The 24,923-nt window shown below is 42.3% G+C and overlaps 2 protein-coding genes and 1 long non-coding RNA gene across 3 annotated transcripts in view; 1 reads left to right on the forward strand and 2 right to left on the reverse strand.

Moving 5' to 3' along the window:
• Positions 1-9,653, reverse strand: part of Rcbtb1 (regulator of chromosome condensation (RCC1) and BTB (POZ) domain containing protein 1) — a 104,383-nt gene extending 94,730 nt beyond the window's left edge. The window contains exons 1-2 of the mRNA XM_005387595.2: positions 9,638-9,653; positions 9,324-9,387 (exon numbers count right to left, since the gene is read on the reverse strand). The gene's annotated coding sequence lies outside the window, so the exon portion shown is untranslated. The remainder of the gene's footprint in view (positions 1-9,323; positions 9,388-9,637) is intronic.
• Positions 9,654-11,254: 1,601 nt separating this feature from the next.
• On the reverse strand, positions 11,255-24,240 carry LOC102027099. Its single transcript, XR_001234578.1, has 4 exons — positions 24,006-24,240; positions 21,949-22,118; positions 13,045-13,137; positions 11,255-11,295 (listed from the first exon to the last, which is right to left on the reverse strand). It is a non-coding gene; the product is annotated as an uncharacterized LOC102027099 (long non-coding RNA).
• Positions 15,971-19,411, forward strand: Arl11 (ADP-ribosylation factor-like 11). Its single transcript, XM_005387598.2, has 2 exons — positions 15,971-16,054; positions 16,823-19,411. The coding sequence occupies exon 2, from the start codon at positions 16,841-16,843 to the stop codon at positions 17,432-17,434; it is 594 nt and encodes a 197-aa protein (XP_005387655.1). The 5' UTR covers positions 15,971-16,054; positions 16,823-16,840; the 3' UTR covers positions 17,435-19,411.
• Positions 24,241-24,923: the final 683 nt, after the last annotated feature.

Raw genomic sequence — 24,923 nt, forward strand, 5'->3', positions numbered from 1 at the left:
CTGAGACTACCAACTGGACAGTGGTTTCAGTTTGTATGTTGATGAAAGGCAGCACATGGCTTTGGGAGTGCTTACACAAGATCGGAGATCCACTCAACAGCCTGTAGGGTACCTGAGTCATGAATTAGACATTGTAGCAAAGGGATGGCCTACATGCCTTACAGTTGTGGCTGCAGTGGCACTCCTGGTATTGGAGACATCCAAACTGACTTTAGGCAAAGATCTCATTATATATATACCTCACAATGTGGCAGAACTTCTTTCTTCCAAAGGAAGCCTATGGCTATCAGAGAACCAACTTCTTAAATACCAGGCTGTACTTCTAGGATATTCATTCAAATAAAGACATGTTCCTCCTTAAACCTTACCATCTTTCTACCAGAAAAAGGAGGAAATTGAAGCTGAAAGATATGACTGTGAACAGGTAATTCTCCATATGTATACAGCCAAGGAAGACTTGTTAGACATAACCCTTCCTGACCCTGACTTGATTCTCTTCTGTGATGGCAGTTCCTTCATTGAAAATTGGCAAGAAAGGCAGGGTATGCGGTAGTGTCTTTACATAAGACACTTCAAAGTTCCTCACTTGTACCTGGGACTAGTGCTCAGCTAGCAGAACTTATAGCTATAACTTATAGGGCTTCACAACTCAGTAAAGGACAGAAAGTCAATATTTATAAGTAAGTTCTAGTTTCCTTTCATAGTATGGCATGTCCATACATCCATATGGAAAGAAAAAAAATATCTGACAGCCAATGGACCTCCCATAAAATATCGTAAGGAGATAGATGATATTTTATTATCTGTCTATATGCCCTCCAAAGTGGCAGTAATTCACTACAGAGGACACCAAAAAGATGGTGATGAAGTATCTCAAGGTAATCATCTAGCTGATGCAGCAACAAAAGAAGCTGCTCAAGGACCAAGTTGGTAATGACCATACACTATGATCCTGTCAATGCCATCAGCTTTCAAGGTAGCAGGCCTGGACTCCTGAATACACTATACCCGACTCAAGTTCTGGGAAGCAGAGACTGTCACTGAGTGTGAGCAACTGTCATGGTTTGTGGTTTTGCAAGGAGAACAAAATAATACAGGACACATATTTTATAAGATTATTTATAATAGTCATCCAAAGAATCATATACAAAAAGAGAGTGCAGGAAATCATATACAAAAACAGTGTGCATCTCACTCCTGCAGTGAAGGCCTTCTTGGAGTTAACTTAGTTCTCCTAAATTAATATAAGTATTACTTGCAGAATTCCATAAAGGGTTTCCCACGTCCTGCCCAGATTCCTGCATTTTCTTCAGTATCTCCCTCTTTTATTTGAAAACTGAATAAATATGGGCTGCCCAGGGAAGTCTGGGTCTTAACCCAGAGAATCTTGAATTTTGCAAGAGAGTTGGACCCTCCTGGAGCTCTGAAATCATATCACTTGTCTCATTTCTTTAAGCTTATGCTGTCCACTCGTTTGGGAGAATGTGGGCCAGATAAGCCCACAATAACCCATCCAGGAATTTTGTCCTCAAGGTAAAGAGAGTAGCCAGGCATAGTGGCACATGCCTGTAATCCCAGCACTTGGGAAGCTGGGGCAGGATTGCTGCAAGTTTGAGGCCAGCCTGGGTTAACATAATGAGTTCAAGGCCAGCCTAGCAAGACCCTGTCCCAAACACAAAACAAAGCAAAACCAAAACCAAAGCCAAAAGCTAAACAGGGCATAATGACTGCTTGATAGTAATAGTCTCCACTGTGTCTGTCACTTACCTTGAGGACAAAATTCTTGGGTGGGTCTGAGTCAGATCATGGCTTGATCATGTGCCATGAAACTTCTTGTTCTCTCTGTGCCCTATAGCCAAGGTCTGCTGAGGATACTCTCTTCACCCAAATAAGTATTCTTATTTGCCTACTAGAGAAACTGATCTTGGATGAATGTGCAGAGTAGTGTTTCCCACTGACCATATTCCTGCTGGATGAGCACTATTGCACCTATACTAATGGCTGCCTGCTGCTCCAGCTCTGCTGAACCCTATGCTGCGTTTCCTAAGACTCCAGGGTGGTTGTGCCCATGAACCCCTTCAAAGGGGCCTCTTGTAAGATTTCTTAGGAAATAAAATTCAGACTAGACCCCAGAAACTTTCTTCAGCTCAGCTTTTCCTGCGAGCCTTCATCTGACAGTAGAAATGTAATTCTTTCTTTCTTAGTGAGAGCTATACTTGTTTCTGTTTTTGTACTGATTACTTCCACATATATTTATATGAAAGTGAATACTGACAAAATAATATTTGGGAATAAAAAAACAATAAGCCAGGCTGAGACTAGACACTTAATTTCTCTTAGCTTCAGTTTCTCATATCTATAAATGGGTACAAAAAAATCTTATCTCTTTGGAAGGGGTTGTAGTTCAGTAGAAAGTGCACCCCTAGCATTTGTGAGGCCCTGGGTTCCTGCCCCAGTATCACAACTACAAACTCTTACCTCTCAGAGCTGTCGAGAGGGGTAAATAATGGTGATATAATGTGTGATACAGATTGGGGCTTAGTGATAGCTATCTTGATTTTTAAAAATCTCCAGAGAATTTCTTTAGTATAACAGTGTGTGTGTTTAGGGCACACATATAAAGTGCAGAGACAGCGAAGTGGGGCACATCTATCCCTACTGAGACACTGAAGGTTTCCAGAGGAACAGCTTTTGAGTTCATGCAAGAGGGATGTGGAATGTGCTGAGGCTTGGGAGAAGCCCAGAGAGCATGTGAGGTATGGAGGACCAGCAATTTAGTGAACTAGAATTGTTTATGCCTCTCATATGTTTTTGTATTTTACTGTGGAAAATTTCAAATGCACACAAAATGAAGAACTAATATAGTATACCTCCATTTACCTGTTTAACAATCACCAACACGTGGCCAATTCCATTCTAGTTATGCCCCAAACTATTTCTTCTCTATTACAAAATTATGTTTAAGTAGATCTTAGAATCACATCATTTCATCTGTAAATATTTTGGTACTATACTTGTATTTTCTTGTGACCTCAATATTTAATAAATTCTTATAATAATAATGACATCAAGGTCTGGGGATGTAATTCAGTAGTAGAGCATTTACTTAGCATGTGCAAGACCCTGGGTTCAATCTCCAGCATTGCACACACACACAAAAGACATAAAAAACCAAGTGGATCTACATATACTAACCTGGAATGATCCTACATATGTATTCTTAAATGAAATAAAGTAGGTCCAGATATCACAATCACACTTAAAAAGACTCAGACAAACAAAAACAAGCATTAAGACATGTGAGTGTACTCCAAAATTTGTAAGTATATTATGAAAATACAATTTTTTTTGGTACCAGAAATCAAATTAGCAACCTCATACTTGCCAGGCAGGCACTGTGTTGTTAAGCTATATCCCTAGCCTGAAAATATAGTTTTTTAAATGTACCTCAAACTATTGATCCTAATTACTGATAAGGAAGTGGCTAGTGATATAGAGGGTAAACTTAGGAAAGTTGCCCTGTAAACTTCTATATTGCTTGACTTTTGTACCGAAAAATATGTTCATCATTACTTATTTATTTTTTCCAATCAAAAAAAGAGAATTCAGTTAAACACTGATTATTGCTACACAGGGTAAGAGTAACTTGTTTGGGAAATCTAGCAAAGTCTCAAGTGCTGGTCTGATTTTTTTTTACTTCTAAGTGACCTTCCAACATCCTTCCTAATCAATTTGAAGTTTTGAGGTTTATTTTTCTTTTCCTTGCAAACTAAAAATACCCTATGCAGCTCAGAAAATACAGCTCATTAAATAGCAGCTGCTGCTGAGGATCTACTTTGCATATTGAAACAACCTTGGAAGAAAAATATCCAAAACTCACTGTGCTAGTGCCCATTCTGAGGCAGGCTTGGAACCTACTGCACAGGTTTGTCTTGACTTTCAAGTTATCCTACCTGTATGCTTTTATTTCATTTCATTTCATTTTTCAGTTTTTTTTTGGCGGGGGCTGTTGAGACAGGCTCTCACTATGTAGCTCCATCAGGCTGGCCTTGAACTCTCTATGTACCCTAAGCTGGCCTTGAACTCATGGTGATCCTTCTGCTGAGGGCCCCCATGGGCTGGGATTACACCCGTGCACTCCCAAACACTCTTTTAGGAGGAAGTCTCTGACTACTGCTTCTTTTCTCTCAGTCCAAGAAATTTCTTGCAAATACTAAAAAAATCTGCCCTTAGTGCAAACCTAACATTCTCCAGCTCTTTCTCACACTGGAAGTAGATCATCTGTTGTTGTTTACTTTTTATTCATTTATTTACTTAAGAAAGATGTGCCATAATAACATTTCTTTTCAAAGTGAGGAGAAAGAGAACTAAAAGAAACAGGTACAAAAGTTTTCTCTAGCTTTGCCTCATTTGTCTCTCAGTTATAGAATAAACCTTACCAATAAAGTAAGAAATAGAAATAGCAATAGCAGGTAGGTTCTGGAAGATGAACTGTACTGTAAATGTAATACAAAAGCCACTTAACATGATAATAATTCAAAGTAAAATTTATAATGAAAACGAAGATCCTTCGGTTCATGAGCGTGATGATTGGGTGTTCATGCCATCTGCATGAGATGTGCCTCCCTTAAACCTTGTTACGACATCGGCACATTACCCGTCTGATGTGAGAAGAAAAAAGAAAAAGAAAACCAAGACATTTAAAGTTTTGTCATTTGTTATATTCTATGTCAAATAATGTCTTCCTCTTCATACACAAGAAGAATGTTGACATCTTTCATTCATATGACATGAAGATATCTTATGTACTATTTCCCTGAGGATTTTGCTTTTTTTTTTTTTATTAGCACTCATTTGCCATACATAGTGAGTTACATTCATCTTGGGAAGTAGGTACATATCAGATCTTAGTCCTTTTTACTTCCCCTTTGCCTCTATCACAAATTCCTTTTCCATCTCCAAAGGTCTATGTTCCTGTTTCTTATCATCTATCTTATATTTTTCCCTTTAAATTACTGATAGTTTGGGTTTCTCATATAAGAGAAACAACTGAATATTTAACCTGTGTATGATTTCTTTTGCTTAATGTTATGGTCTCAAGGTGTACCTAGTTTCTTACAAATGACTCAAATTTATTCTTCTTTGCAGTTGAGATATAAAATTTTCTTTATCTGTTCATCTCTCAGTGAACATTGAAACTGTTCCTAGGATTTAGCTGTAGTGAGTTGCGTTGCTATAAAAATGGGTGTGCATATATCACTGTAATACGATGTCTTTAACTCTTTTGGGAAGATACCCAGAAGTGGAATAGCTGGGTCAAATGGAATTTCTAGTTTTGGTTTTTTGAGGAATCTCCATATTGATTTCCACAGTTGTGCTAGTTTACATTCTTACCAATAATGTGGAAGAATTCCTTTTCTTCCACAAACTTTCCAGCATTTATTGGATTTTTGTTCTGTTTTGAGTTTGTGACAATAGCCATTCTTTCTGGAGTAAGATGAAATCTCAGTGCTGTTTTGATTTACATTTCTCTAATGGCCAAAGATGCTGAATATTTTTTCATGAACTTTTTGGCCCTTTGTACTTCTTCTGAGAAGTGTCTATCATATCCATTGTCCATTTTTTACTGTCTCTTACTTGGAAGGGTCTCTCATTTTTTGAGCCTTTTATATATTCTAGATACTAGGCCTCTGTCAAAGGTGTAGATGGCAAATTTTTTTCCCCTACTGTAGGTTATTTCTTCACTCTGTTGATTGTCTCCATTGCTGGGCAGATGTTTTTGATATAATCCCATGAAGTGATTCTTGGTGCTTTTTCTTGTACATTTGGGGTCCTGTACAGAAAATCCTTACCTATTCCTATGTCTTCAAGAATTTTGCCTAATTTATCTTCCATCACATTGGGTGTTTCTTTCTTTTTTTTTTTTTTTAAGAGTAGGAAAATTTATTGGGCAAAGGCAGGAGGAGTAGGAATAGCTCTTGAGAGACAGGAGGGGTCCCAAATGGGTTGCCAGTGAGCCCACTTCTCAAAGGAAGTTTTATAGAGCAAAATCATGAGGTGGATATAATGAGGGTCAAAATTATGATTAACCAAGGAGATTGCAAGTATAGCTGCTTAGATAACATTGATCCAATGGTAGCAAGGGCATATGGTGACATCACTAACCCCGGTTTATAATCTGTAGTTTTAATTGTCTCTTTAGCCTTAGTTTCAGTAGTCTTAGTCTTAGTTTTAATGGTTTGAGTCTTAGTGGGTGGGAGAGGATGACCCGCACCTAGTGAGATAGTGGGAACTCTCAAAGGGACGATACCAATAATTTCAAACTTTTGTTTATCCCTTAGGGAAGCATGTAAATCTAGCCATTGTAGCTTTAATCTTCAAATGCCCTCCAGCCACAGTTCTGATGCATTCTCATCTGCACTGACTCCCTGGAGGGCCCAGCCCTGTCTAACTGCCTACTCTATTTCTATTTAACCTAACTGTCTATACTATTCTCTTCTCTGAAGAGGTAACCCTAACTGTGGTAAGGGGAGAAGGGGCATAATTTCCATCTAGCTACTTTGAGCTGAGAAGGGCCAGTGTAAGGGAAACCAGTCAGGGGCCTCCTCCAGAGAGCTGTTCTAATGAGCCCTGGCTCAAAATCATTGCAGTTTAGCAGTTATGAACTCCCTTTATGAAGTTGGTATAGTGGATCCTGGTAAAGGGAGTCTGGCACCTTTGTGGTTGGTTTCATCTGTATGATCACTTGGAGTTTAGCAGCCTCTAGGCAAGAATAAACAAATTTTCCAAGAAGTTAAACACGTATCCTCAAAGCATGAGCACTAGAATGGAAAGGCAGGTTGGGGAAAGGGCCGTGTCCTGAAACTGCTCTTAAGGGCCTGGAATAGAGACTGTTCCCCTTTATTGACGGAGGTTGTGTCTGTCTGGTATTTCTTGCTGTAAGTCCTTCTAGTTTAGCTGTAAGAAGAAGGAATTTAAAGACTCTTGTTGAGCTATTACAGACTCCACTGTAGATTCTCCTGCCTTAATGAATCACAACAGGGGTGGGCTACTGGTGCAGCTAGAAATTGCCAGAAGGAGTCCGCGATTTGAGCCTCTTTTTCTATTTAGTTTTTTTCAGTCTGCTATGTAAAGGATCACATCATCTGCAAATAAGGATAGTTTTATTTCTTTTCATATATAGTTTGACTTCTTTTCCTATGTAGAGATCTATCTATCTACAGATAGATCTATCTATCTGATAGATAGATAGGTAGATCTATATATATCTATTTATATGTAACTTTTATTTCTTTCTCTTGCCTGATTACTCTGTCTAAAGTTTAAAGTACTATGTTAAACAGAAGTGATGATAATGGAAACCCTTGTCTTGTTCCTGATTTTAGAGGAAAAGCTTTCATTTTTCCCCCATTTAGTGTGTTGTTGGCAGTGGTTTTGTCATAAATGGCTTTTATTAGTTTGACATAAGGTCCTTCTATACCTATTTTCCCCAGGGTGTTTATCTTGAATGGATGTTGGACTTTGTCAAAGGCTTTTTCTTTTCTTTTTTTTGTACCCGGAATCGAACTCAGGAATTTTCGCTTGCCAGGCAGGCACTTATGCCACTGAGCTATATCCCTAACCCTGTCAAGGCTTTTTCTGAGAAGATCCTGTGACTCTTGCCCTTGATCATGTTTATGTGATGTGTTGTATTTGATGATTTATGTATATTGAACTATCCTTACATCCTTGGGATGAAGTCAATGTGGTTATAATGTATGATCTTTTTAATGATTTGTTGCATTCTCTTTGTCAGTGGCTTGTTGAGGATTTTTAATATCTATGTTCATTAAGGACATAGATGTTTTATTTTTTTGTTTGTTGTTAAGTTCTTGTCTAGTTTTCATATTAAGGTAATTTAGCTTCCAGGAGTTAATTTGGCAGTATGCCTTCCCTTCAGTTTTACTGAAGAGTTTGAGGATTATTGGCATTAGGTCTTTCCTGAAATTCAATTCTCTGGAGAATCCATTCGGTCTAGAGCTTTTCTTTGTTTGTTGACTTTTTATCAATGTCTCTTTTATGTTGCCTGTTATCTGTCTATTCAGAGTTTTTGTATCTTCTTGGTTCCGCTTTGGTCATTCATATCTGTCTAGGCATTTCTCCATGTCCTCTAGGTTATTCAGAGTAGTTTCTTGTAATCCCCTGGATGTCAGCAGTGTTGGTTGAGATTTTGCTTTTCTCATTTCTAATGTATTGATATGGGCTGTTTCTTTCTTTCTTTTTTTTCTTTCTTTCTTTGTCTCTTTCTTTCTTTGTTTTTTCTTTTTTCTTTCTTTTTTCTTTGTTTTTTTTTTCTTTGTTTGGTAAGTTTGGTTAAGGGCTTACCATCTTATTTATCCTTTCAAAGCACCAACTCTTTGATTCATTGATCCCTTGTATTATTTTTTCAGTCTAACATTAATTTTTGCTCTGATCTTTAAAATTTCTTTTCTTCTATTAATTTCAGATTTGGGCTGCTTTGAGATACATCATTAGGTTATTTGTGATCATTTAATTCTTTTAATGGTGCATTCACAGCTATAAACTTCCCTCTTAGAATTCCTTTCATTGTATCCCATAGGTCTTGGCATGTTTTGTTTTCATCGTCATTTGCGTTCAGACACTAGGAGGTAAGAGCAATGTTCTGAGAGAAAGTGAACAGCAGCTTGGCTAACCCAAGGAATTTCACTCTCTTAGCCAATGAGATATAAGGGGAAATCAGCTGGGATACTTTTGGGAAACAGTTCCTTCCCTATTTAATAAATGGACACATTTACACAGGACACACGAGAAGACTGCCATCTTTCCCTTCTTCCTGATTTGAAGTCAGTAGTGTGAGGATGAGAAGGTGCTTGGTGTTAACTGCACCATAGGAGGAAACACCATCCGTGTGCTGATGATATTGATGCAGAAACACAGAAAGATATGACATTTAAGTTGCAACCTCATGGGGAATGACCTCTCTGCAGACTTCCTGTCCCACAGCTGAACTTGCTTCTGCACTTGCTGCTGAATGTTGTACAACTTCCCAATGAAAACAGCTACTTTACCTCTCTGACCCTCAGCTTTTCTTTTATGAAGTGGTGGCAATAACACCTACTCAGCAGGGTAGTTGTGAGGAGGAAATGGAATAACAAAATGCCTAACATAAAGGAATTTAATAATTTTAATAACATCATAATCATGAAAATATCATAATCATGAAAACCCATGATATATAAATTCCTAACAGTGGGAATGTTCTCATGGGACCTGGTACCTTCTGCCTACAACAGTGGCCTGGGAAAAATACAACCAGCTGTTACCTCTGCTCTGAATGCCGGGGAGCTCAGCCATGGTGCCTTGGGCCTGGCAGCTAAAAGGTCCAACCTGTAAAGAAAAAAAAAATAAAAATAAATATATAAGATCAAAAGATAATTGGAAATGCAATTCCTTAATATTTCAAAACATCTATGCAAGCCATAGTGCTCTTTTCTTCTGTCCCAGAAATCCCAACTCTGGCAAGCAAGCCAACAACAATGATTCAAATAAAGAAGAAAAAGTTTATTTATGAAATCTTTATCTCACCACAATTTTTACAGACTTGAGAATTAAACTGGTCGGGTGTGGTGATGCATACCTGTAATCCCAGCACTCAGGAGGCTGAGGCAGGAGGATCGTTGTGAGTTTGAGACCAGCCTAGGCTACGAAGTGAGCTCAAAGCCAGCCTGAACTGCATAGGGAGACCCTGTCACAAAAAGACAAAGACAGAGAGAGAGAGAGAGAGAGAGAGAGAGAGAGAGGGAGGGAGAGAGAGAGAGAGGATTAAGCCATAATGCTTCCCTTTGATGTCACATAACTATGAGGCCAACATAATAATTTTTTCCTGGTGATGTAGGAGTAAGGCAATGTAATTTTTGATGTACTGAGATGAAAAAAATCACAATATGAGGGTATGTACACTCTGATTACAACCACGTGGAACATGGTTATAATTGATCTGGATGTAAATGGCAAATAGATTATTAAATATGTGCAGCAAAACACTGGAATTAAGGGAGCTGCAGAGTGTTCAAGACACTGCCAGGAAAGGGAGGGAAGAGGAAAAAAAATGGCAGTGCTAATAGTGTGGAACATAAAGGGCATTGTTTTCTCTCTATTAAGGTTTCTGGATGGATTTTGAAGAGATCCAGGCAGCCAAGTTCACAGCTAAGAGTGGAACATAAAGGTACAGATGATTCCTCCACCCCTACAGCTGCATCCAGAGAAGGCATCAGAGGCAGGAGACCCACACCCAGGTTACACAGCCTGGGCAGGCAGGAAGATAGCTAGCTCTTCAGACACTGCAACAAGGTACAGAGCGTATGAAACCTGGGACTCAGAGAACAAAGGGCAGCCATTTCCCATTTTCTAGGTAAATATGTCGTGTAGAATGTTTCCTATTGATTTGTCTTCTATTATGAAAGTCTGTGATCAGAATGCTAGAAAACCATGAGTAGTCAGATTTCTGTCTCTCACAGGAGCTCTATGGAAGGCAAGATATCAGCCATATTCCATGAAGCCAGTTATGTAGGAGGAGCTGGAAGGGCACACACGTATCACAAAGAGATGCTTAAAAAGCATGTGAAAGATAAAAATAAATATATAGGTATGCTAATATAAGCTAAATATAAATATTTCTCAATTAGTGCCTACTGTATCCTATGACTACTTAGGTCTTCATACATCAACATGCTGACACATCATGAATTGGGAGTTCTCTCCGGTGCTTGACTTGCATTTTGTCATAGAAATTCCTTTATCTGCCTCCATATGACCACTGCACATACTAATAAGACAGAATTCTGTGCCCATATGGCCTACAGGAGGTAGGTAGAAGCAGGCTCTTTGTAGGAATGAGGTCATATACCGCTTTGAAGAACAAGAGCTTGCTGACTCAGAGGGCAAGGTCACGAGCCCTTCGCTGTCACCAAGGATGATTTCTGATTCACCTTCACATCCTCTCCCCACTTCGGGTCCCTTACTAACTGGTTTCCTCCACCCAACTAAGTCCTCCTGTACTATTGAGCCCTAAAACAAAGTAAGTGGCTTCTTTTTTAATATGACAAATGGTTTACCCTGCCCACTTAAAAAAATCCAGAAATGAAAATTGTACTTACCTGCCCATATAATCTTTTTCTTTTTCTGGGACAGGGTCTCACTATGTAGTCCAGGCTAGCCTTGAACTCACAGCAATCCTTCTGCCTCAGCCTCCAGACTGCTGAGATGTGTGCCACCATGCCTAGCTTTGTCATAATCCTGAAAGAAAATCAACATCATGCTATAGTATAAGCAATAAAGAAAAATAATTTATAATAAAATGACACATAGTTCTGTACATTAGTGCTCAGACACAATTACACTGAAGGCATCATCAAGTTCTTGCACCCACAGGAGTGTAATGGTATCTTTAGTGTACCTTTATCAGCAACTTAAATGTCACATTTATGTTCAGATTGCTGCTGGTGGTGAAAGGATTTTCTGAACAGCTCCTAGTAAAGCTCCAAACAAAAGAAAGCACAAATTTCCCTCAATTTATATATGCTATGGTTTGGAAATGTTTATGCCCCAAAGGTTCATGTGCTGGGGAGCTGGTCTCCAGTGTGGCAGTATTGGGAGGCAGTGGAGCCTGTAGGAAGCAGAGGTGGTAGTTAGGACGTGGGGGTACCACCCTCCTGAATGGACTAATGCTGCCTTGCTGAGGTTCTGACTTCCATGGACCGGATTAGTTGTTTGAGAGCAGGCTGTTTTTTGACCAAGGCTGCCCATAGTCATTTCCTTTTCTGCCCTCACCAGTATGTCAGTGCCAAGATGTTAGGACCCTAGAGCCACCGAAATTGTAAATCAAATTACCCTTTTTACTTTCTAAATTATCCAGCCTGAGGTATTTTGCGGTAGCAATGGAAAACAGACTAAGGTTGGATAGTGGTTGCATTGCTGGAAAGTGTATGTGAAAACCATGTGTAAAATAGTTTGCATTTATACATAAAACAAAATTAGGGCTGGGGCTGGGGGTTTGCATTTATACATAAAACAAAATCAGGAGGCTGAGGAAGAAGGATCATTATTTTAAGATCAGCCTCAGCAATTTAGTGAGATGCTGTCTCAAAATAAAAATATTTTAAAATAAGACCTGGGGATTGTAGTTCAGTGGGAGGCTCCAAGTTCAATCCCAAGTACTGTAAAAAAAAATAGGTTCCAGAATTTTTAAATACTAGGCTTTTGGTCTTGGGATATAGCTCATTGGTGGAGCTCTTGCTTACATGCACAAGGCCCTAGGTTCAATCCACAGCAGTACCCCCAAAAAAGTGGGTTTTAAAAAACTACATAAATGCTTGGGTCATTCAAAAATTGAATTCAAATTCAATATATCTTCTTTTCCAGGTGTGGTAGTTCATGCCTGTAATCCTAGCACTTGGGAGGCTGAGGCAGGAAGATCACTACAAGTTTGAGAGCACTCTGGGCTACAAAGTGAGCTCAAGGCCAATCTGAACTGCATAGTGAGATCCTGTCTCAAAGAGACCAAATAAGGAAACCTTCTTTCTTGCTCAGAATTGTTCTGGGCATGACAGGATATCTAGCATCTCTGGCCTCCCATCCATGGGGTTCCAGAGGTGCACTCTATTCACACTTTCGAAGTTCTGCCTTAGACAGCCACTGGACTCAGTGGATGGGCCGACTCTGTTCACTGGCCATTTTTCTCTGCCTGAGGAAAGGCTAATCATGGGCAGAAGAACCTTCAAACAGCAATCCATGAACATCTTGCACCTGTGGCAACTACCCCACATTCAGAGACCCAGCTTACTACTTCAAGGTTACCTAATCAGTGAGTCATGGATGGAATTACACGTCTTGGAGAATTTCAACTTCTAGCATAACTGTCACCACAATACTCCCCTGCCCCATATTTGTCATGCTTCACCCTGCCTCAACCCTGATTCACTCACTGAGGATCTGCTGGAGGCTAGGAAACTTGTGGAGTTCCCGGGGCTGCTGGTTCTCACCTACCTTCCTTCTACTGATCCTTGACAGGCCACTGCTGTGGACGTCTAACACAGAGAAGTGTGACTCCAGGGATTGCATCCTCTAAGTATGTGACCACTGCAGGCAGGGGGAGAAGAAAGAAAGATTGTGAAAACTTAATGCATGCTACTTGCTTATGTGTGCATAGATTATGTCTAGAAAAATACCCGAGGAATCAAAGGCATTGGCTGTTTTCCAGTCAAGGACCTGCATAGCTGAGCAGGTGAAAAGGGCTTCTCTCAAGCTATGCCCTTTTTGGTACTTTTTCAATGTATATGGATAGTCTGAAAATAGAAATAAATTTGACTTTTAGAAGTTGTAGTCCTTGGGAAAATTATTAATTAGATTATTTCAAGTAGAGAAAGTAAGAGAAAGATGAGGTCATAAGACAAAGACAGAGATGGGGCTATGGAGCCCAGGAAAAGGAGGCCTGGTCAGGAGGGCTTTGTTGACATTTCTCTAGCACTTTCCAAGGGAATAAAGCTCTTATTCTTACACCGTCTTCCTTTAGACCTAGCTGTAGAGGGAGGAAAAGTAATCAGTTCCCACTGTCCCATAATGAGCAGTCTCTTAAAAACAACTAACTTCCTGTCATTTCCAAACTAGCTATTCGGCCATTGTTTCCTAGCTGGCTTATTCAGTACCTGTGAGCACCCGCCACATGCTTCCCTTTCTCCTCCTTCCCTGGGTGCACAGCACAGAAAACTGGCCCCAATCTTGGGCCCTTCAGATTCTACGGGAAATGTAATAAACAGCCTTTTCGCTTATAAATTATTTTTGTGGGCGGAGTTGGTGAATATGCCTTGATCTTCCAGGCCTAACTACTTGTGTGAGAATTGGCAAAAGTGTATTTCTCAGCTCACACTCTGAATCATGAAGCTCTACTCAGGGATCCTCTTGGGAGTCCTTATGTTAGGGCAGTGCAGGTGGGACCCTGACTTTCCTGGTACGAAGGAACCCCATGTAGCTCCTTTTCCTTATTCCAGAAGCTGCAGTCACAAGTCCACAAAGGTGCTCGTGCTCCATGAGTATCATTTTCTCCAGCCACATCATTACTTTTCATGGCTCTCCTTTCCTTCTTGAACAATAGTTGCCCGGAACTGAGTGTCAGGTTTTGGATAAGTACTTGATGAGCTTCAACTTATTTAATCCTCCCAGTAACCCTCCAAGTTAGGTACCATTATTACAGCAATCAACCCTTTTCTATAAAGAAAGAAGATGAGCTTTCAGGAAACTCCAGAACATGTTTGTGGCATAGCAAGTAAGATGAAGCCAAGCAAATCTCCAGATGGCCCACAGTTACTCTCTGCTCCATGTCACCTCCCCGGGAAGGCAGCCCTTCCGTGCTCCCCACATGGGGGTGGCTAATGATTTCTCTTTCTTGAGCTGAAGGGCTGGAGATCTGGAGCTACAGAGTAACTCAGGCCACAAAGACTTGTGGGCAGAACTCAGATCAAAGTCAAAGTAACCACTGTTTCCCCGGCTCTCATCTTTCCCAGCTAAGACTGGACCTTAGTTCCAGAAAGCTTCCCTCACATCTGGGGAGGGTATGGAATTGCCGGCAGCAGCCCCCATCTGCCCCAGTGGCCATCTATCCTCTTGAGGGCAGAACCCACTAAGACCCGAAGGTCAGTGCCACAGAGGGACCCCTAGACCCCCCACTGGCTGCCCATATGGCACCTGGGATCCTTGGGGCTGAAGGCTGGGAAGAATATCCCTCTCCTCACAATGGCTTCTGAGCAGTGAAGTTTTTTTTAAAAAAGATATATTTTCTGGAGGCATCATTTTTAACTGTGAAAAACACAATGCTACCATTCAAGAAAAAAATTAAATAATCATTCTAATCGCCCATAGTTCTACTACATTAAGACAACTTTTTAATTTTTATGATTTATCTTCAACATCTACACTCATTTTTGGAGTGTTTTAATCACACTCAGACAGTGTTTTAAAGCATATATGCACACCTATAATCCCCACACTTGGGAGACTGAGGCAAGAGGATCGCAGCAAATTCAAGGCCAACCCAGACTATATAGTGAATTCAAGGCCAGCTTCAACTACATAGAGAGACCCTATCTCAAAAAACCAAAAATAAATAAATAAATGAATAAATAAATAAATAAATAAATAAGACATATATAGCCTGTCAACTTAAATAAAACCAAAGAGAGATTCTCCAAAGTCTAATGAGATTTATTTGGAATAGCAGAACGTTGCAGTGGTAATATGTGTACCATACTCAAGGAGTTGGAGGCCAGGGGACTTTTTAAAGGCAAAAATGAGGAGGATTACACAAGTTGTTTTGAAATAATAATACTTGGCTAAAAGGGAGGCATTAGTTCAAGATTAAACAGATGCTGGGCAGATATCCTTGAGGAAGTATGTAAAGTTGTAGTTCTAGCGGACTAGTTCTCCTTATCAGGCATTGCATTCCCTCCTTTGTTTATATTTTTGGTGAGGGCTTGACAAAAGTGACTATATTTTGATTTTGACAATTTTCACACTTTCAAGCCAATAAACAAATCTCCAGGCAGGAGAAAAACATTTATGCATGTGCTCAAAGGTCTGATTTTCAGAATTATTCCCCAAGCAGAGGACAAGATTATGAGAGGAAGAGCAATAGAAAACAGAGGAACGTGGGCGCAGTTCCAAGCCTGGGCACTCCCTGTGGGTATCCATGAGCTGCTGAGAAATGGGAGTTGATGCTGGACCTAGTCCATGAAGAGCTGAAGAGCTGGGAATAGCTCTGTCATGCATCCTCAGTAGAATGAGGATGAGACCCTCAGTAGAATGGGAACAATGTCCCACCCCCACCCCCACCCCCTGCCCCCGCCTCCAACCATCTGGGAAAAGGAAGCATAAAAGAGAAATTGCAACAGGCAGCGTACTTCCTCCTGTCTCAGTTTTGGGACATGCCTGCCTAGCAGAAAGCAGCCCTGCGACAGAAGAGAGGAGGAGGAACGCTCTGCCACAGTCTAATCACAACACCAAGGTAATTTTAATTTTTATTCTTCTATCCTTGGCAAGAAGAGTGAATAGAAGCTTCTTTTTTTCCTCCAGGGGCATCTGAATCACACTGGAGGTCTGATGTCCTTTTTCTGTCTTCCTCAGGTTTCTCCTAAGTTGAGGACAGGTCTTATGTCTCAAAATTTAGGGTGCTTTAAAAATGCATGGAGCATTCTGGAGGGCATTTACTTTGGTAAAACAATGGAGGAAAACCACTTGGCCTGACTCATAACCTTGCCCCAGATTTGCAGTGCTTACACCCAGCCGCCATGAACAGGACAACATGCTAGAGCAGTGGGGAGTTCTAGGGCAGCAGAGGTCAGTGCAAGCTAACTGGCTGTAACCCAGTGTGGCTGCCACTTCCTGTTTTAGGCCTAGGGAGGCAAACAGAGATCAGATGCCACAGGTTAGCACAGGTTGAGGACATCTTTCTGTAATACGTACTGAGCTAGGTAGGACTAAGTGGGACTTCATTTTGTCTCTTCGCTTTAACACGAAGGAAAATGAGCTCATGTTCCAGCTCCTCTTCCAGGAGGCCCCACACTGTTCTTGGAGTGGGCACCAGAGGTTGGTCAGCCGGTGGTGACTCGTATTCTCTCTCCTCGTGGCCCTTTCAGAGCCGCGGCTGGGTTTGAATTCTGACCCTGGAAAGATCTGCCCTGTTTTGGAGTAGAAGCTCTTCCATGAGCCTGCGTGGGTCTGTGTACTTTCAAAGAGGAATATCTGATGTGTACCTCTGGCCTTTCTCCCCTAGGATTCAGCTTTGGTCACTATGGGTTCCGTGAATTCCAGAGGTCACAGGACAAAAATCCAGGTGGCAATGATGGGCTTGGACTCAGCAGGCAAGACCACTCTTCTGTACAAACTGAAGGGCTACCAGCTGGTGAAGACGGTCCCCACTATTGGTTTCAATGTGGAGCCGATTGAAGCTCTTGGGTACACACCACTGATTCTCTGGGACGTCGGGGGGCAGAGCCAGCTCAGGGCCAACTGGAAGGACTACCTGGAAGGCATTGACATCCTCGTGTATGTGCTGGACAGCACAGATGAAGCCCGGCTGCCTGAGGCAATAGCTGAGCTCATGAAAATCCTGAAGGACCCCAACATGGCTGGTGTTCCCTTTTTGGTGCTGGCCAACAAGCAGGAGGCACCTGGTGCTCTTCCACTGCTTGAGATTAAGAACAGGCTGGGACTGGAAAGATTAGAGGATCACTGCTGGGAGCTCCTGGCCTGCAGTGCCCTCACTGGTGAGGGGCTGCCTGAGGCCCTGAAGAGCCTGCGGAGCCTGCAGAAATCCCACAGCCGCGGCTGCCTCCATGTGAGAGCCCACAGGATGGGGAGAGCAAGAAATCCTGACCGGGCCTGAGCAGCTTATCTCTGCCCATAGGAACCGAAAGGGCCAGCTAATCCTTGAGAAACTTCAGCCCAGGTTAACAAACAAAAACATCTTTCTATTCTTGGACAGGATATTTTCTTTTTTGGAACTTAGTAGTGTTTATGTTGAAAACCAAATAGTCTTTGAACAGTGACACTCTAAGAAACTTAACACACTTTACTTACTAGTTCATTACCATGTGAATGAAGCAATAAGCGGTTACATATATAATAAAAAGTGAAGCCTAAGTTCACAAAGGCAAAGAGGTGTGAAAATCAGGTTTGAGTATCCTCTGGACATGGTCACAGTCACTGTGAATGATTTTCCGCAGTGGCTTCTGGGAATGTGCCAGGTCTGGCATAATCAGGGCTGGCAGCAGGCGGGTAGGTCTGCTCCCACAGAACCTGCAGTTGAGAGGTTCGCTGGGGTCCTCCACCCTGGCCAAAGGGGGTTGGGAGTTAAGGCCTTTCACAATGCACCCTCCTCTCTAACTCTGATGAACACTTGTCCAGCCTTTGTCATTCCATGCTGGTCTTTTTCCTCCACCTTCATTTAGTTTCTTTTTTCCTTCTCTTTTTTCTTTCTTTATAGCACGTATCTTTCCTTAAGGACCTTTTGGTTATTTCACTCATTTAATAACTTAATCAGAAAGTATGTAGAGCATTTAATTTGTGGCAAAAAGCACTGAGTTTTTAGATGTGGACCAGGTGTTTGTAGATGTTGTGAATTCTGAAGATAAGGATGACAACAAAGCTCTCTCCGTTATTCATAGTACACTGAAGATCAGAACGCAGACAGCGTGCTTAGAAGGGCTTTCAGGGGATTATTACCAAGGATCTACAAAGGTTCTGAACTTATTTGCAAAACATTATGCTTTGGGTTGTTTTTAAAGAAGAAGGTCCACAACTTTTACAGACTTTCAAAGACAGCTGGGACTCCCTAAAATTAAGAATCACTGATCTAATCTTACCCCTCATTCAACCTGGGGACCCTTTATGTCATATGAGTGTTTTTGATGGCAAAGAGCTTACATTTGATGCCGGTTCTCATGTGATGCAGCACTAACAATCAAATAGCCCTTTCTCTCCTGTGTTAAAATCAACTTCTGTGTAGCTGCTGCTGGTGGTTCTGTCCTCTTTGAAGTAACACAGTACAAACTGGCCCGTGGAGCCCTCCTAACATCAGACCTGCCGCTCCTCTGCCCCGATTCTTCCCTGCCACCATGAGCTTTGCGTGCCTGATTCTTGCTAATTCTCATCAGTTACCATGTTTTAAGGCTTCCTGTGTTAGACACTAATGACACAAGCGTGAATGAGCAAGGGCCCCACGCCATGAAGTCGGTTAGAGAAGCCAGGCTCTGGGGCTGGGCTCTGAGCTTGCTGTTGTATGTAGATCACCTCTATGTTTCACAACTCCGCAAAGCAGGTATATTCTCATTTTATATAATGAGAAACAGAGGCTTAGAGAGCTCATGATTTCTCGCTGCTTGAGGCACAGAGCTAGTAGGTGACAACTGGAATCTGAAACAAGCTGTGGCGAGCCCTGTTGCATGCATTCTTCCCTGACATCATGCTTTTAGGAGGTTTAAGCGAGGGTAGGCCTCCAGCCAGCAGATGTGCTGGAGGAGTACCCTTGTCGGAGGGGAGAGACAGCTTGGAAGCAGGAGGGCGGGAGTAGGGAGGATTACTAAGCCCAGGTACCAGGAACAGGAGGTTGGGGTGAGGGCTGAGAAAGGGTAACGTTATAACAGGAAAAAAAAAACTGAAAAGGAAGTTTAGGTCAAGTTGGGGATGGCTGCTCAGACTTCAGGAGTTTGACTCGGACACGAAATCATGGGGCTTACAGCTAGGAGGTTAACAGTGGCAGCATGGGGGCGTACAGAGAAGGCGGGTACTCTGGGAACAAGGAGGGACATGGAGACCAGCTGGGTGAGCTGCGGGAGAGAGGAGAAGGAGAGAAGAAGAGAAATGATAAAATTGAGGGTTTTTTTTTTCTTTTGTCTTTTCGAGACAGGGTCTCCCTATGCAGTTTAGGCTGGCCTTGAGCTTACTTTGTAGCCCAGGCTGGTCTGGTCTCGAACTTGCAATGATCCTCCTATGTGATGGGATTACAGGAGTGCGCCACCACGCCCAGCAAAGTTGAGTTATTTTTAAGGGAAGAAGTTGAGAGAGGAAGAATTTGAAGATGGCTTAAGATTTTGAGCCTGTATGACAAGAACCAGATGCCACAAACAGAGGAGGAAAAGCTAGGCAGGGGCTGAGCCATTGGGTTCTATGTTTGAGATGCTGGAGGCGAACTCAATTACAGCTTCTTTAAGGTCGTTCTGTAACTGCAGTCCTGGAGATGCTGCCCACCTGCTGTAGGTGTCTATGGGCTCCCGTTCAGGAAGGTTCACTTCCTCACAGGATATGTCACTTGTGAGCTCGTCGCCAGTAGGATTTGTTTTTCCTATGTGACTTCCAAGTGGCCTCGGTTGTGATATGGCCTCTAAAGAATTTCTTCCTTCCTTCCTTCCTCCCTTCCTTCCTCCCTTCTTTTTCTTTCTTTCTTTCCTTCCTTCCTTCTTTCTTTTCTTTCTTTCTCTTTCTTTTTCCCTTCTGCAGTCCTAGAGATTGAACCCATTTTGCATAAAACCAAAAAACAGCTGGGATCCCAGAGACGTCAATTGTTTTAGACTAAATATTACATTGTTTACCTTCTTGGGCTCCTGGACTTCACAGGTAGTCTAAATCTGGACTTTGGAGCTGGAGATAGAACACTTGTCTAGAATGCACAAGGTCCTGGGTCGGATGCCTAGCACCACCCATAAAGGAAAAAAAAAAGTATCTGCACTCTGAAGCCAGGGGTGGTGATGCATGCCTGTAATCTTAGCACTTGGGAGGCTGAGTCAGGAGGATTATCATGAGTTCAAGGCAAACCTCCGCTATATAGTAAGTTCATGGTCAGCCTGAAATGCATAAAAAGACCTTGTCTCAAAAAAAAAAAAAAAAAAGAAAAAAAAAAGAAAAAAAGAAAAACTGGACTCTGATCCTATTCCATGCACAGGCTCCAGAGTCCATTTCTATTTCAGACAGATATGCTTTTCTTACCCCCATGACCAAAGACAGATACTTTCCTGAGCTCATGGATAGCATTTTCTAATCTCCTTTTAAAGCAGGGGTACATCTGTGATGCTCTTGCTTTTCTGTGGAACTCAGGTCCACAGCTCTGCTCCAAGCAAGCCTATGGCCACATGGGAGCCAGAGCCTCGGAAGTGTCCAAGAACTTCAATATGGCTCCTCTAAAATCTCCACAGGCTCCAGACTTCCTGCTTTTGCTGTGGGTTCATTTTTTCTACCAGAGAAATTTCTTCCTTTTGTTCAAAGACAGCATACACTAAAAAATTTTAAATGTACTTTTTGTTTATAGTTAACTTTTTTTTTTTTTTTTTTTTTTTTTAGGACAGGGTCTCACTGTGTATTTCAGGCTGGCCTTGAACTCACTATATAGTTTAGGCTGGCTAGAACTCAGGGCAATCCTCCCGCCTCAGCCTCTTGAGAGCTGGGATGACAGGCATGTACCGTCACACCTGGCTTAGTTTATGGAGTATTTCCCTGACTTTGCATTGGGAAGACCATCTGCTGTATTGCTAGATGTCCTGAACTTGTTTTGCTATGTGACTGGAGACTTCCCAGAGTGCTGGCAAGAGGGTGACATGATGAGATCTGCACTGAGGAAGACACTGGGCAGCGTTTGGGTGGAGAGAAGATTCTGAAAGCAGAGTGCTCCAAGAAGACCGGCAGTGTCTTTGGATCTGGGCGCACACTACTGACACCACTGGTCTGCAGACCGTCCCCACAGATGCCGCACCGTGTTACTGTCATCCTTTTCCTTTTTCTCTTGAAAATTCCTCCACTTCAGCCAGGCCAGTTTCCTCGTTGGCCCTAGGAAGCACAGTGTAATCCTTGAAAGCAGATGAGGTTGGTCTTAAAAAGCCTCAAGAATCTCCTTTCATCAATTCCCTCTAATAAGGTTTCCAAGAAAGGGTAACAAGAGCAGAATATCACAACAATGCCCAGTGTTAAGTATAACTCCCTACTGGTCCACCTGGAAGGCAGTGGATATCAAATCACTTATGATGGTCCAGTTGATAGGAACCATGTCACTTTCTGGATGGAAGGTAGATCTGAGACCCTCAGAGTCCAAGGACAGCTCTGTCAGCCTTGTACTCAACTGGTTTCTGAAACATTAGCCTGAAGTGAGCATGGGAATCCCATAGGTATCCCTGTGTACCCTCCAGGGATTTCTGATGTCCCTGGTGCATGTGCTCTGACCTGTCAAGTTTCCATGTCAGGTAGGCAGCTTGTAATGACCATAGTGGTGGTAGCAATCCTGTAAGAGAACATAACTTTAGGGAAGTCCCCTAATACCCTTGCTCTTCCATAGGTTTAAGTTGTTTTCCTGCCCTTGAACCTCCTGTTCAAATCCTACCCACATTACTTAAGGACACTCAGATTCCACCTCACCAGAAAGTTGGCTCTAGGCTCCAGGAAGCTCCAGTCTACGTCCTGTGAATTCCTGTGGTACTGATTGTTCAGGCTCCACTTCTGAGAGCCCAGTATCCTTCTGCCGTGACTGGGACGGTATGAGTCCCTAGTGATGAGGGGCCTTATATCCCTTTGAAATTCTTCAAAGCCTGAAATAATAGGAAAAACTGAAAGTTGTTCATTAAATTCCTGGATGGATAGTGAGTAACTAACTAAAGTCAGGGAACTGGGTGTCACAGTGGGGAGCCCCCAGGTCCTCTGAAGTGTCTAGAATAAAATCCAAAACTGAGAACGCCAAGGAACTCATTGGCTTGAGAGTCACCATGGCAGCACTGATCTCTATCTTAGGCCTCCTCTATAACAAAAAGTCATACATACTCTGTCCAGAGCATGTTATACTCAGAGTTACCCGTTAATCTGTGTAGGACAGAGGTTAGTAAGGGAGCACCTATAATCAGACCAGAAGTCTAACAGGGTTGACGAGATTAAATCGCTCAGTATGTGCCGCTACTATAGACAGGGAAGTTAGGTAGAAGACAGCAGACAGCTATGGAGGGACCAGGCCCAAGGCAGAATCAGGATGACCAGGCCTTGGCTGGATAAGCAGGAGGCTGACATCAGGAGTTAACAAAAACCAGATGGGCGATTAAGTCCAGGATGTAACAAACAAAATAACAAGCAAGGTCCTGGATGTCCAGGAGGATGACTTCTGTTCTGGCCTTTCTGAAAAACATTTTTCCATTATACCTCACTTTGTTCTTTTAATAAACTTAGAGAGGATAGAGGCCAAGAGACACGTACAGACATACACGTGCTACGTGCCCTGATTCTCAAAGTTCCATTTCTAGTTTAAGTAAGTTTGCTTTAAGCTGGGCATGGTGGTGCATGCCTATCATTTTAGCAGTCTGGAGGTTGAGGCAGGAGGACTGTCACGAATTTGAGGTCAGCCTGGGCTACATAGTGAGTTCAAGGCCAGCCTGAACTACAAAGTAAGACCCTGTCTCAAAAAAAAAAAAAAGAAAGAAAGAAAGAAAAAAAAAAGTGAGTTTGTTTTAGTCCCACAGGCTGAGTTTAGTTTGATCTGAGTGGCCTGAGTCCCAGTCATTTTTATAAAAACTCCCAGAGTCTCCTTGGCAACCCAATTGCGGGTCCCCTCCTGACTGACTATTGGAAGCTATTTCTCTCTTCTTAATAAACATTCCTCTGTCTACCTCTTGTGTCCTTGATTTCATTCTTCAACTTTATCAGATATATACCCAGATTATACAACTCTTGCTTTGGTATCTGAGTCAAGACTGGCAAGGCCCAAGTGGGGGAAGGAGATACTAGCCCTTTCTGCCACTGCTTAGGTCTGTAAAAGAAAATGTAAATAAAAAATAAGAGACAGAAGGACCTGAGGGTGCAGCTCAGTCGTAGAGCACTCATCTAGCATGGTCAAGGCTCTGAGTGTCTTCCTCCGCACCACAAAAAAGAGAGAAGCCAGGTGTGGTGCCCTTCCTGTAACTCCAGCGCTCTGGAAGGCTAGGGTAGAATAACGATTCATTTAAACCTAGCCTGGTCAGTGTAGAGAAGTAGTGAGATCCTGCCTCAAAATTTTAAAAGGGTTGAGATGTAGCTCAGGCTCTGGGTTCAATCCCCAGTATTGTAAAAGAAGAAGAAAAAAAGAAAAGAAAGGAAAATGAGAAAGATAAAGATAAAAGGGGCTTAATTCTCCCTGTTGAAAATGATAGAAGAGACTTCATTCTTTTTTCTTAGAGCATTGACTTTACGAGACTTTCAATTTTAGCTCTTTCCTCTGTCTCTGAGATATATATAAATCTTTTTGGTAGCTCTAGGACTTAGGCATGTCTTATTCCAGAATGAAGGTGCCATCTCTGAAATGTAATTCTAAGGGAGATTGTGGGGTCTCCAGGTTCAGGGGGATGGTGAGAGCCTAACCTTCTTGTCAGTTGCAAAACTACCCTGTTCTAAAGGTAGCAGTTTGGTTTTTCTTTTGGATAAGTCAATTAACTATGGCAGATGGTGACCCCACTCACTGGATTAGTCTATGAAGGCCGTGTGACAGTCAGGGCCTCTTGCTTGGTGACTGGCCTGTCATCATGTGCCCTGAGAACGTCTGGTCTGTCTCCGTCATCTCTCAGGGACTGCCTGAACACGGGATTTCTGCTGAGTGCTTTCTCAGTAAGACAGTTTCCTTCCCTGCTATCTTCATGGTGAGGTCTTCTGGTTTGGCAGTGTCTTGATTACTTTTCTCTCCTTGTTGGGACAAAATACCTGGTGCCCAAAATTAAGGAAGGAAAAGTTTATTTCTCTTACAGTTTGTGGAGGTTTCAGTCTGTACTTGGCAAGTTAAAGGCAGAGTGGCACATGGCAGAGCGCTACAGCTCATGGCGGCAGAACACAGCAAAAGCAACAAGCACACAAGGGAGGAATGGCTGGGAGCAGCCTCTTCCTCTCCCTTACATATGCAAACTATCCACCCTGGGGCTGGTGTAGCTCTCACACCCATAATCAATCAAACTCTAAAAGCCTGCCCCATGACCGCATGAGGCTTTGGGGGGACACCCAGACACAAACCATAACATTCCACCCCTGGCCCCCCAAAGACTCATGCCCATCCCTTTATACAAACAGGATTTAGTCCATCTGCCAGAGTTGCCAAAGTCCTAACAGTTGCAGCACTGCTGAAGAATCCAAGTCCCAAGTCTCCCCCAAAATGTAAGGCAAACTCTCAGCTGTGACCCCTGTACAAATGAAAAGTTAAACACTTCTAACATTCAATGGCACAAAATAAGCAGTAGCATTCCAAAAGGTACAAACAGGGGGATACAGAGCATTGGGACCAAAGCAAGTCCAGAATCCAGCAGAGCTAACGTTATAACCTGTAGTTCCATGACCAGCATCTGAAGCAATCTGTGGCACATTGTAAGCTCCAAAGGGCTTGCATGAGTCCA

Source organism: Chinchilla lanigera, unplaced genomic scaffold (assembly GCF_000276665.1).
Source record: "Chinchilla lanigera isolate Chin_1 unplaced genomic scaffold, ChiLan1.0 scaffold00030, whole genome shotgun sequence".
Classification (NCBI taxonomy): Eukaryota; Metazoa; Chordata; class Mammalia; order Rodentia; family Chinchillidae; genus Chinchilla; species Chinchilla lanigera.

Bases quoted from the DNA above. Each gene is read 5' to 3' on its own strand.
- Arl11 (XM_005387598.2), top strand. From the start codon at position 16,841: ATGGGTTCCGTGAATTCCAGAGGTCACAGGACAAAAATCCAGGTGGCA.